Source organism: Musa acuminata, chromosome BXJ2-4, assembly GCF_036884655.1.
Source record: "Musa acuminata AAA Group cultivar baxijiao chromosome BXJ2-4, Cavendish_Baxijiao_AAA, whole genome shotgun sequence".
NCBI classification, from domain to species: domain Eukaryota; kingdom Viridiplantae; phylum Streptophyta; class Magnoliopsida; order Zingiberales; family Musaceae; genus Musa; species Musa acuminata.
Genome location: NC_088341.1, coordinates 39,916,524 through 39,929,902, shown reverse-complemented (window position 1 = coordinate 39,929,902; position 13,379 = coordinate 39,916,524). Strand labels below are relative to the sequence as shown.

At 37.7% G+C, this 13,379-nt stretch overlaps 2 protein-coding genes and 1 long non-coding RNA gene across 5 annotated transcripts; 2 read left to right on the top strand and 1 right to left on the bottom strand.

Annotated features, from left to right (window-relative positions):
- The first annotated feature begins 24 nt into the window (after positions 1-24).
- Positions 25-702, top strand: LOC135610849 (uncharacterized). The gene is made up of 3 exons (XR_010486341.1): positions 25-158; positions 282-326; positions 571-702. It is a non-coding gene; the product is annotated as an uncharacterized LOC135610849 (long non-coding RNA).
- A 1,787-nt stretch (positions 703-2,489) lies between these two features.
- On the bottom strand, positions 2,490-4,687 carry LOC135584920 (aluminum-activated malate transporter 12-like). 2 transcript variants are annotated; one of them, XM_065105833.1, is made up of 5 exons: positions 4,344-4,679; positions 4,113-4,253; positions 3,639-4,027; positions 3,402-3,545; positions 2,490-3,316 (listed from the first exon to the last, which is right to left on the bottom strand). In XM_065105833.1, the coding sequence occupies exons 1-5, from the start codon at positions 4,627-4,629 to the stop codon at positions 2,696-2,698; spliced, it is 1,581 nt and encodes a 526-aa protein (XP_064961905.1). In that variant the 5' UTR covers positions 4,630-4,679; the 3' UTR covers positions 2,490-2,695. The 2 variants fall into 2 exon arrangements, with proteins under 2 accessions (XP_064961905.1, XP_064961904.1); XM_065105832.1 differs by having other exon boundaries at positions 3,402-4,027; positions 4,344-4,687.
- Positions 4,688-7,049: 2,362 nt separating this feature from the next.
- On the top strand, positions 7,050-13,350 carry LOC103983056 (probable ADP-ribosylation factor GTPase-activating protein AGD9). 2 transcript variants are annotated; one of them, XM_009400198.3, is made up of 7 exons: positions 7,050-7,291; positions 7,472-7,590; positions 9,138-9,576; positions 10,256-10,513; positions 12,219-12,344; positions 12,694-12,795; positions 12,973-13,350. In XM_009400198.3, the coding sequence occupies exons 1-7, from the start codon at positions 7,223-7,225 to the stop codon at positions 13,078-13,080; spliced, it is 1,221 nt and encodes a 406-aa protein (XP_009398473.2). In that variant the 5' UTR covers positions 7,050-7,222; the 3' UTR covers positions 13,081-13,350. The 2 variants fall into 2 exon arrangements, with proteins under 2 accessions (XP_009398473.2, XP_018679755.2); XM_018824210.2 differs by having other exon boundaries at positions 7,074-7,291; positions 12,694-12,825; positions 12,973-13,107.
- The last annotated feature ends 29 nt before the right edge of the window (positions 13,351-13,379 follow it).

Here is a 13,379-nt window from a genome sequence, read left to right as displayed (position 1 = left end):
TTTTATGGCTCTTGGGGAGATTGTGTTTAAGTGTTGTACACCAAGAGTTTCTTGTGCTACCAGCAGTGTCGTTTCTTTTAGCTTGAGGAACTCCAGGTTCTATCCTTCAGCTCTCTCATACTCGGATGAATAATGGTAGCTCATCGCCTTCAAGAACTGTAAGAACGGTTTATTCCAATCAGAATTTGTTTTTTTTAATCAGTTTACAGTCTCAGAATGCGGTATTTTGTAAATATATGACGAGCGTTTCTAATATGTTTATCTTTTTCTTTACAACCTAGGTTTCTGAATTGATATGTGGATGTCAGCCTCAGCCCTTCGATAAGGTCAAATGCTTAAAACTTATTTGAAGTATCTCCTAGATTATATGACTTCCATCTTTTATTTTTATTTCTTGTCCTCTTCAGATATGCTTAGAACTCATTTTGACTATTTCCTACATGACTTGGGTGCTATTCATGATCAAACTATAACTGAATAAAATCATAATACAACTAAATCTTTCTCTAAGTTGCAATTCTAACCTGACTTTAAGTAGGATTTAACCTCCAAATCTAACGATCATCTCAGGATCTCGGAAGATCTGATGAATTCTTTACTAGCTTAGTCATCACCGTCGATGTGCATGAAGAGACATCGCTGCCAATGATCAGATACTTCCCGTGCAAACAATTTGACAAAAACTCATCGTCGAAATAACTGTGGAGGGCATCAGCGTTGTCACGCTGCTCCATGAGTTGCATTCATCACGCTGAATGATGGAGATGTAGGCCGTGTTCTCGGCCCCTCGTTGATCACCAGTAGCTTGCCTTCCCACGTTGGCAATCTTCCTTTCTTTTCAAAAGGTTCTGACCTTTGCTAAGTTCTGCCCTTTCCGTGTCACAACTTCATTCCATGATTCCTCTACTCTCCTGATCACATATATATATATATATATATATATATATATATATATATATATATATATATATATATATATATATATATATATATATATATATATATATATATATATATATATATATATATCTAAAATAATTTTATATTTTTAAAAATATAACATATAAGTTCATCTCGTCAAGTCCAAGTCCGAGTTAATAGATGTTAGAATATACTTATGTGACATGACTCATAATAAATTATTAATATAATAATACATATAATTTAAGTTTAAAAAAGAGTTAAAAGGCTAATGATTTACTTCTAAAATAATATCTATATTTTAAAAAAACATAACATATAAGTTTCTTTCGTCAAGTCTGAGTTAATAGATGTTAGAATCTACTTACGACTCACAATAAACTATTAATATAATGATATGTATAACTTAAGTTTAAAAAAAGAGTTAAGGTTCATTTTAGGTTTTGACTATGGATCACTTAAGTCATTATGGTTTACTTATGTCTAAAATAATTGATATATTTTTAAAAATATTAGGTATAAGCCCCTCTAGTAAAGTCTGAGTTAATAGTCTTTATACATGACATGACATGCTGACTCATAATAAATCATTAATATAATGATATATGTAATTTAAATTTAAAAAATAGTTAAGGTCTATCTTGACGAGGAAGAAAAAGTGACGGAGGTTGTAACGACGGATAAAGGCAAAAAGGTAGAGGTAGGAGAGGTCAAAGGCGGATGTGAGGAAAGTTGAACCATCACATCGTAGGTGCGATGGGTGAGGGCACAAAAGAGGATGAAGTGAGAGGTGATAGGGATGAAGACGCCCAAGAGGATAAAGATGGACCAGGAGATCAATGTGTGCCTAACGTCGAATTGGTCGACGCATATCCACTTGAGGTAGGACCGGAAGCTCTTGAGCTCATCGTGGAGAGGCTGCATACATATGACGCTCTGCTAGATAGCAGCGGCTCGGTCTACTACTGGTGGTCACTTCCATGACGATGCCTCTTCCCGTCATTAATGGTGGTCTTAATTTTTTTAAAACTTAAATTATATATATCATTATATTATTAATTTATTATGAGTCAACATGTCACACTCTAACGTATGTTAACTCAGACTTAACGAGAATAACTTATATGCTATGTTTTTGAAAATATAAGGGTTATTTAGACATGAATAAACTATAAGGGCTTAAGTAATTCATAGTCAAAACCATAGAGGCTAAAATATACTTTAATTATTTTTTAAACTTAAATTACATGAATCATTATATTAATGATTTATTGTGAGTTAGCATATGACATAAACATACTATAATGTCTGTGAACTCATATTTGACGGGATGAGCTTATATACTACGTTTTTTAAAATATATATGTTATTTTAGATATGAGTAATCTATGACTAAGATTACATGGACTAAAATAGACCTTAATCTCCTATATTTCTTATAGGGTCCTTTTACTCATTTGTTTTCTTTCGAGGTTATTACGTCAAAATTAGCATTACATTTAGATGGCTTTGAATCTATTGCTTAAATTAGTCGATCAGAGTGAAATAAATTGTTAAGCTTTAATCCATTGTTCAAGCTTCAATAGCAATTTTATTGGACGACAGCAACGCCTACCAACGTCATCGAACGAGAACAAACTCTTAACAACGGATACACTGTTGTTATGATATGATCATGCACTTGTGTAGACACCGTGATATGGAAGCTGCTGTATTCTCGTTCCCGGACAAGTGCAGTAAAAATACTTAACATGACATGGAAGCCAGTCTCCGTTCACTCTGCTGCTTGGTGTACCACATGGCTCTGGAAATCTTTGCCATTCACGCATGGCTTCTTGTCATCAAATCCCATTTCGATGGCGATTTCATCCGCCTGAGAGAACTCCTTGAAATTTGCTGCCCTGCCGAGTTCTTCCACCTCCTCAATGACAAGCTCCAACCTGGCCACCATCTCCACGAGCAACGAGGCAAACGCTGCAAATGGCAGTGCCTCCGAGAATTCAAGGCTAGTTATTGCTATTCTGCTCAGGGTTGGCCTCAAGACCTTCCTCTCAGTTGACTCTACCCTTTTGCCCCTCCATTCCTGCAGTGATGTGATATCAGACATGGCCGAAGGCAGAGCTACACCAGAAGATGTGTTTTTTTGGGGTCTCCAATCCTCCGCGCGCTCATTTGCGGCGGGACGGGCTTTCTTGGAGCCAAGGAAGAGACGCGGTTGGGACCTGATGGCGGAATTCAGGTCTTGCAGCGCCTCGTGAAGGTGGTCGGAGAGCACATTGGGAGAGCAGTGACGGCGGTTTCTTATGCTCCGCGCGAGCTCATCGAACACCTTGCACACCTCACCAGCGACGCGGCTGCACGGGTCTCGAAAGAGCAATCTTACAGATAGTGGAGTCTACAACAGAGACAACATAGAAAGGAGTAAGATGGGCGGTATGAATGAACGAGGTCCGTGAGACTCGATGATGGCATTCACCCACCTGGATTTCTGATTCCAAACATCCATGAAGTGCTACGGCTGTGTACCCGAAATGTCTCAGAACAGCACCAAGCTTCACGTACTGTTGCCATGGAAAGCTGTAGCAGTGTCTGGAGTGCCTCGGCTCCCAGCTTCCGAAGAGTGCCTGAGAATGCTCATCATCATCATCTTCGCATTTGATCCATAAACAAAACCACATCAGCATATAGATCAAAACTTGGAGGAATCCACCACTTACGAGAGACTCATCACTGGATTTGGAGTCCAACACCGCTCTGCATCCCTTGTATATTTGGTCCTTCGATGACTTGCCGTCATCTTGAGTTTGATCCCGGAAGTACTCGTTCACACAAGCTTCGATGGATCTCGCTAACATTTCAAGCTTGTAGACTGTGGAATTGTGCAGGTCTTCACCGGACCACTTGGGTAGAACGAGGAGGCTCATAAAGAGGCAAATGCCGCAGCCGATGGCAATGGTGGTTAGGCGATCGCGAGTCAACCGCAACACGTTCTGCACGCGGTAACTCGACACCGTTATCAGGTTGAAGGTCAGCAGAAAGATCACCACTCCATAATCGTAGTTCCTCTTTATGTAAGGGACAAATCTCAAGTACGTCGCGAAGAATCCTACAAGATGGAACGCAACACATGTTTCTGAAGGATTTGAAGAAGAAGGTTAGTCAGCGGTAGATTGAGCAAACCAGAATTATACCGACTAAAAACACAGATACTCCTATGAAAACGCCGCGACAAGCTCTGCCTGACTTTTCTGCCATGAACTCGATCACAAATGCAAGAGATGCCGCACACAGTGTCCCAATTCCTCTGTTTACTCCCTTGCACAGAGTTGCACCTGCGATGCCACCAAGAGAACACAGGAAGCTGATCATATTAGAAGGGAAGCACTCACTCTGCAACCTACAGATCAAGAGTGATCAATCACCTGCAGTGAATTCGAGCACCACAACCACAGTCATCACGGCCCACATCGCATTCCGTCCGACTCCTTCGAACAGTGGTTCCAAGAGGTACAATAAGGAGACGAGTGTCAATGCGACGCCCACCTTGAGGGCATGGATAAGCCGTCTTGGGTCCTCTCTTCCCACTTCCAGTGCACTCAGCCACAGCTTAACTGGAAGCCTTACCATCTTCTCCATCGAATCCTTTGTGAGTAGCTTGCACTTGGTGTTCTTGCCTTTGCTGTCATCTGCAGTTCCAGTCAGTGCCATGTCTACGCGAGGACGATGGAGATACTCGAGAGCTGAGATTTATAGAGAGACAACCAGAAGAGCATCGTATGCTGGTGGTGACTCCACGAAAAGAGGCAAAAAACTGCATGCTTTATTTCCGTCACAATCTCACGTGTAGGGGAAAACTCAACTGTGCCGTTCACATGTATCCTGTCTAACATAAAGCTTAGCATAAATAAGGCCACAACTCGATGCATAACTAAGAGTAGCTCAACTGATTGGATGATAGTGGAATCAATAATTGTTTTGTCTCCATTCAAATATCTTAATTGATATGATCTATTGGTTTATAAAATTAACAGTAGACTCGATTAGAGATAAATATTTTCTTTAATGCATGATCCAAAGATGAGTTAGATGATTTAGATAAATATTTTCTTTCGTGTATGGGATCATTTGGTATCACAACGGATCATGAGATTGAAATCAATACTTGTGTAATGCTCTTCTTCTTAATTGACTTGCACCATAAACTTATATTTGATTCATGCATAGCTTGCACATGAAAAGGATTGGCAGAGCCTATGATATATTTATTGCATCCATCTTTCTGCCTTTGACTTTGGCAAGTGATGAGCACATAAGAGTCTCACAGGCGCAAGGAGAAGTGGCTGTAGGCCTCTCTCATTAGGATGGCAAACTTCTCGTGATGATGCAGCGTCTTTTATGGAGATGCTTGTGGAGTCCGGGAATGCTGGTTGGCCAATTTGGATCTGTGTACAATGAGTGGCACTAAGTGATATGGATCTTGAAACCTATTTAGTTTAACATATGTGCAAGTCATTCTTCACAATGTCTCTTCTCCTTTAATCATTTTATATGGTGTCTTCAGTTTCCTGCGATAGCAGCATTCCCACTTGGTCTAGACTTTACCCTTAATTAGATCACCTGTCCCTGAACCTGATCTGATCTACTTTTTGGTGGCATCACCATGCAATCTTGTCTGTTGCTTGGCCACATAGTTCTATGAACCATCCAAAACTTCTACTCTTTTATCTCCACCACCAGTCGTCCAACCACCCATCTTAAATCATACTCCACCGACTTCTGTTTGAAGTCTTACTCATTTAATGCGTGCACAACTCATCTTGCGTCTTTTTCTTTCACCTAAAATTTGCTCGGCAAGATTCCTTTTAGTTAAATTTTGATGCTATTCAACTGAATCCGCTTTCTACTCCAATTGAGATTATAAGAAACACATTTGATATGAGATTTATATTTAAATCCATATCGAATAGTTCCCAGTCAATAGCGAGGGTGAGATTCAATCATTATTATAATATCTCCTTAGAAATTATAATGATCGAATTTTAGTTGATTGATACCCAAATGACATTAACTTATAACATGTTTATCCTTCAAATTATGCTAAATTTTACTTGTTTTTTCTAAAGGTATTATTATTGTTACATATTCTGTGAATATGTAGAAGACCTTTTGCCAAATTTATTAGCTTTATAAATGTTAGAAAGTTTTCATACTCGTGAATTTATTGGGTGATTTGTATCCATGTCTACTTGGATGACTTGAAATGTAAGCGAATTGGGTTGGTAGCAAAAGTGCCATCTTGCTGTTGTTGGTGCATCCTCCAAATGCAACAACAAAGTGACACCGACATTGATATATATATATATATATATATATATATATATAGTATTAATTATAAATTTCGTATGTATATCGCAACGCACATATATAACATTCTAAAGGCTTATTATTAATTGAAACTATATTCTCTATTAATATCTGTTAAATGTTGACAACGATGAAAAAATATTTATGAATATTTTTACATATTTTATTTAAAAAATTAAAACTACTTTATTTCACCATTGCAGAAATAACAAGAGGATTAAAATTTATATAAAAATTAACTAGTAAATCAAATCTCCCGCATCAACAACCAATAGTTTCGATTTTAAACTGGTTAAGTAGAATAAAAAGTAAAAAATATAACAAAAAAATAAGTGTGTAGTATATAATTGTTGAAGTGTTGGTTTTAAATCGAGGAAACTTGGGTTTGAATCGTGATAATGTTATTTATTTGATTATAATTTTTATGTTTTTATATCAAAAATTTTATGTTACTATACTCATTATAGTTATATATTTATTTTTAAAATTTAAAAATAAAATTATAGATATATAATTTTTTATATTTTAAAATTATTTTTAATAAAAAAGAAAAAAATTAACCGTTCAAACCGGAACCGATGATTTTGGTTCGATTCGTGGTTTCAGAAAATGAAAATTGACTATTAGAAAATGGAATCAGACGGTTCCGAAACCCCGATCACCCCTATTTCCCCTTCCCTGCCACATGAACGCTGGAAGGCCTTTGCTTTTGTTTTGACTCATTTTGAACTCCTCTCTCTTCCATCGTTTTGATCCGTAGACCGTAAATTTTCCAGCGAGCGGGAAATCAAGAAGGGGAGAGAGAGAGAGAGAGAGAGAGAGAGGGGAAAGAAGACGATGCTTCATTGATCGATCCATCCATTCATCCATCCCTCGATTGCTCTTTCCTCTCCTCCTCTCCGATTCCGACCCGCAACACACCAGAAATTCTACCGCCATGGCCTCCGAGAACCACACCGACAAGAACGCCGTCTTCAAGAAGCTCAAATCCAAGTCCGAGAACAAGGTCATCCGTCCAACCTCGGCTCTCTGCCTCCTTGTTGTTGTTCTTGTGCTGTTTGGAATGCCTTGCTGCTTATCATTTTGTTCTAGGTTACGGAGATCGGTTGCGGTTTCGGGATCTGGGAATGGGAATCCAGATCTAGCGATTCTGACTATGGATCTTTCTTTCTTTCTTTCTTCGCAGATGTGCTTCGATTGCAACGCGAAGAACCCCACCTGGTCGTCGGTGACGTATGGGATCTTCCTCTGCATTGATTGCTCCGCTGTTCACCGCAGCCTCGGCGTGCACATTAGCTTTGTTAGGTACGATGTGTGTCTCTTTCAGTGATTTGATGGGGTATTGACGGCTTGAGGTTTGTTGTTTTTGGATTTTGCCGATTGAACACATCTATCCTTCAGAATTATCAATTCTTAACTTCAAACGAGGCCATGCTGCCGTACTTTGATGCTCTTCTTATTTTGTATAATTAGAGAGACTGAAAGCTTTATATAGGATTTCACCGTGATGATCAACAGTTCCTTGAAATCTTAATAATTGGCAATAAGATCTCAAACCTCTTTGTTTCTTTAATTTTTAGCAAATCGAGCTTCAAACCAGAATAATCTTGTTTTCCTTCAAACCAAGGTAAATATGAAACTCAACCTAAAAAATTAGTTTGGTTTTGTTTTTATTGAAGCCTTTTTTTCTTTCATTTTATTATCCTAATGTCATGGTTCCATTTTAGATACATTTTCTCTCCTAATTTCTCATTGAAGTGAGATTGAACCTATGAAAATGTAGCTTAGATGTGCATTCTGAGGTGGATCGTCTCAGCTTCGGTTGTGATTTACATGAATCTTGCTGAGATCTGTTTGGATATAGCCGAGATACAAGCAGAGCTAGCCTAGTTGCATAAATGTAAGCTACACACACATATATATATGTATATGTATGTATATATATGTATATGCATGTATATGTATATATATACATATATATGTACATATATATATACATAATATATGTACATATATATACATATATACATATATATGACTTAAACGACTGCAAGGACTGAAGATACATGTCAAAATGAGGCTCCTGGTCTATTGCATGTCTTGTTACCGTATAGATTGTCCATGAAAACGACACTACACAAAAGAATGTGCTGCTGCATGACCATGTTTGTCATCTCTGTGCACTGTGACTGTTGCTTCACAACAGTTCCTGTGTGCATTGTGGGTCTGCAACAGCAGCTCATGACATCCTCTCAACATATTTTCTCGACACCCTCGTCAAAGCCTTAATGAATGCTACAACTTGAACATCTTTGAGCTGCAACACACCTTCCGGTTCCCAACTGGTATCTTAAATCCTTTTTCCTTCGGTGTATTGCGGTAGTGGATGATAATGTTAATATTGCAACAACGATTGAAAGTGATGAATATGATGATTGCATCGACTAACAAATGCAATAGTAGCAGTATCTTCTCTATTTCACAATTGTTGTCATAGGTTTGTTATGTTTTTCCCCCTTGATCTACCTTCCCTTATTCCCCTTCTTTCCTTTGACTTTCTTTTTCTTCTTTTGCTGCTTTCGAGCTGCCTGAAATTGGTTAAATTTGGCCAACCCCAATTGAACTTGATCTACTCTAGAAAATTTCAATTATTCTTGCTAAAAGGTTGAGCAGTTAAATTTCCAAAATTGAATTGATCTTATACCATTTCTATACCATCATGGCATATCATATTGGTATCACGCAATGTTGTGAACTATGCTTAGCACTTTTCCTATGTTATTTAATTTTTTTTCTTATGGCATGATTTACTTTTTCAGTAGTTAATTGGATTTTGTTTCTGTGAATTCTAGGTCTACCAATTTAGACTCATGGTCTCCTGAGCAACTCAAGATGATGGTATTTGGAGGCAATAATCGTGCTCAAGTTTTTTTCAAACAGCATGGATGGACAGATGGTGGTAAAATTGAGACAAAATACACATCTAGAGCGGCTGAATTGTATAGGCAGATACTTTCTAAAGAGGTTGCTAAAAGCTCTGCAGAAGATAGTTTATTACCTTCATTGCCTGTTGCTGCATCACATTCATCAGATGCAGTTAGTGGAATTCCTGAACTTAAGTTTGCAGATGCACCCAAGGAAATCTCTAATGGGAAGCATGAACCTGAAACTACACATTCACCTAAAGCTCACACTCATTCTACACTCCTGTCTTCTGCTAGAAAACCAATTGGTGCAAGGAAGACCACAGGCAAGACTGGTGGACTTGGGATACGGAAGCTAACAACAAAGGTAATCTTTTACTATCATGTTTTGATGGACCCATAAATATAGGAATAACCCTTATCGAAACATATATAGTTGGATTTTGGTGTCCTTTGCTTTTTATTCAAATTTTCTGTTTCAACTTCTGACATTCACAACTTACCAATAAAAAGGATGCTTATGCTATTATATGCGTGAACCCTATTTCATGCAGGTAACAATTATGAGTCAATAAGACAGAAGATGCTAGAGTGGGCTATCGCCATGCAGTGATTTAACAAATTGAACCTAAAATATCTCCAGTTTGATAATCGTGACATCTTCTACCCAAATTTGTAACTTGAAATTCTGCATTTTTGTTTCATTGCTGTTTTCTGCAAAGTAGGAACTGAAATAGTTCTTGAATGTCACAGAGTCTGAATACTTGATGCTACATTATATCAGGGAGATATTGATGTCTTAAATGATAAGCCACTCTCTTACCCTTTCATATTATATATTGAAAAGATGTAGGAGTTTCTATGTAATTTCTCAGGTCACTCTCCTGACGCACGCCCCTTGGCGAAGGTGGTTTGCATGTCTGTTTGTCTTCCTATGTATGCTCTAATGAAGCTTTTTATTCAATCTTGTGATAAATTATTATTCTGATTGTAGTCCTTACTTGGCAAAGGTCAACATGTTAACCTTAGGATGCTTTTGGTTTCAGCCAAATGAAAGTCTCTATGACCAGAAGCCTGAAGAACCAGCACCTTCTGTGACATCTTTGGCTAACTCTAAGACACCAGGTGGTCCATCTTATCCTTCTCGGTTTGAGTATGTGGAGACCAATCCAATGGAGAGTAGTTCTGGAGGCGCTCAGTTGATTAGTCATATTGCACCACCAAAATCTTCAAGCTTCTTTGCAGAATATGGAGTAGACAATGGCTTTCAGAAAAAGTCAAGCTCCAGTTCATCAAAAGTACAGGTAAAATACTCTAAATAATTTTTTGTTAGTATATTCGGTTGCCAGGTGTCTTTTTCTTGTTATAAACTCATTAGGTCGGACAAATTTTTAAAAGTAGAATTGTTCAGATTAATTTTCATCATGGTCGTTCAGTCCAAGGTTTCAACAGTTGGTCCAATATCAGTAGTGGTTATTGAGCAAACCGATATGTACCAATACCGTTGAGCATACCATGTGTCCATATGCCCCTGTGCACCTTTTATTCTACCCTTGGTGGCTTGTAAATCCTTTGAGATGTTTTCCACATTGGCTGGCGGAGAGGGATTAGCTGATAGGAGAGGCTCTGATTTATTTGAGGTTCACCAACATAGGAGTTGGCATGGGAGGTCCTAGGGATGGTGGTACTGTTGGCAATTTGGGGAAAGGAGTCAAAACATTAGAGAGGATCTTCTCCAGTTGTACTTATATGCTGTGGATCTTGGATTTGTTTGCGTTGCATAGATTAAGTTTTGATTTGGTGTATCTTAAATCACATAACATATGTTTTTTAGTTTCTTAACTCATTTTTTAAGAGGTCATACTGGAACTAAATTGAGCAATTGAGAATAACTTGAAGTTTCAATTGAAAGCTGCATTTTATGGTTCGGTTATTCATTTTCTTGGGCTTGATAGTTAAGATGTATTCAGTGACTAAGTGATTTTTATTGATCCCTTCTTACTATTCATAGTTTCTAGACTCTCTGGAGATCTGGAAGAGAAATAGTTATTTACTTTGTCCAAAGGTCATTTAATTCATCTTACTATTCATTTAACAAGGTATGAAAATATCAACCTTTGTCAGTGCTACAAATATAATCCGGATATCTGATACTTGATGAATGAGTCGAGATAATTTTTTCAATATTTTGACTACTGAGTTATTGATGTTCTTTTAGTTTATTAAGTACTATGATTATTAGGATGTTCTTAACCAGCAATGATGTGCCTCCGTAATAGCCTCACTAGTTGTGTTGTTGCCCTAAGCCTAAGCTCAAATAAATAAAATAATAAAAATAAGTGGTATACTGAGTGTACCAAATTGCATGGTCTAAATAAAATACCTGGAGCTTGGTCGAGCCAGTATCTTAAACCGTGATTTAAATATTCTTGAAGATGAACTTGCAGTGCTTTTAATCGTGAAATGCGCTTTAAGACTATGTTACTAGTGCAAAAGCATAAGTAAACCATATGGATATGGATTTTAATATATCTGTATTGGTTTACAGATTAAAAATTGTGATAAGCGAAGAATGTTTTGATCTGTTTAGCTATGCTTTTTCTTTGCCCCCTCCCTCCATTTTGTCTAAGAAACTGCATCAAATTGGATTATTTGCTTTTCATGAGGAAAAAATGGTAAGCATGCCAATTTTACTATTTTTAAAAAGGATCAGTGGAGCTTTCCGTAACATATGTAGAAGTTGGTAGTGAAGGATAGATAAAAGATCTTTGTAACTTTAAGCATTTTAACTAAATTTGTTTGTGCAGTAATATTTTGTGGAATATGATCCGGAACATTGTCACCAATTATAATCGACTAAAGCAATATCCAGTTGTATCATGGACATGTAGCATTAAGTTGCTATATGACAGTTGCACACTTGTAACCACTTCGATCAGTTGTTGGTCTTCTTAAAGATGCACTGGGTTTATTGTGAAATATACATCCTATTTTTGCTATGGTCCTCAGGTTCAGGAAAGTAATGAAGCAAGGCAGAAATTCTCAAATGCGAAGTCAATTTCTTCAACTCAATTCTTTGGTAACCCAGACAAAGCAACTGATAATGAGGCTCATATGTCCCTTCAGAAGTTTACGGTATGTGCAGTTGACTGTAATATCGTCAATATTGAGTAGGTTCATGAGCAATTGCTAGCAGAAAACTTGTATATCCATCCCGTAAGTCTGCAGACATGATGCATGCCCATTTGACGTCATGAGTGTGTGGCCCAATCCCCGAGAGGAAAAAACTCCAAATTTATGGAGTTAATTAGGATTGTCTGATGATCTGGAAATATTATGTTGACAATAGTAGTCTCAGAGGACAAAGGCCATCCTGGATTTAGATGATCCTTTTTAACCCTATCAAATGTGGCTATGCTTAAAACCCTGGCAGGCAATCCTAACGTGTTTTAAGATGCTCATAATCTTGTCATCGTTTATGTAGGGGTCAAAAGCCATTTCAAGTGCCGATCTGTTTGGTCATGATGTAGGAGATTCTGGGCTGGACCTGACTGCTGCAGATCTCATCAACCGCATCTCTTTCCAGGTGCCTTTTGTCGGATTGCTGTTGACCTAGGTTCCAACTTTAACACTTTATATAAGCACAAAATCCCGAAACGCCTTAATCTTTTGGGTCTCAGTTTGGTGTTAGATATTGTTGTAGGAACTCTTCTGCTTATTTAGAAAGCTTGTTTTTACCAAAAGTGCAACTTTGCATTTCTAGGCATCACAGGATATGCCCTCCCTCAAGGACATAGCTGGAGAAACTGGAAAGAAATTGACGACTTTAGCTTCCAGTCTTATCAATGATCTGCAAGATAGAATCCTTTAGTGGTGCTGTATTGAGTTCATATGTATGCATCATCAACGGCCAGCTACTCAAATCATGAAGATCCATCTAGTACGAACATCTCAATAAGTTGTAAGCACATGTTCATCGATTTCTTGCAGAATATATACTTGTAAAATTAGTCATTGTCGACTTCGTAACTGAAGTCAACTTGGGGTCGAGTGTATTTATTTTCCATCAACACGAGTGTGTATCTTTGGTTGTATTTGTGCGCTTTGAATGCTCCAAAGTGTTTTGTTTGTTTATTTTTGACACCGAATTCTTTGTTTATACTCACAGAG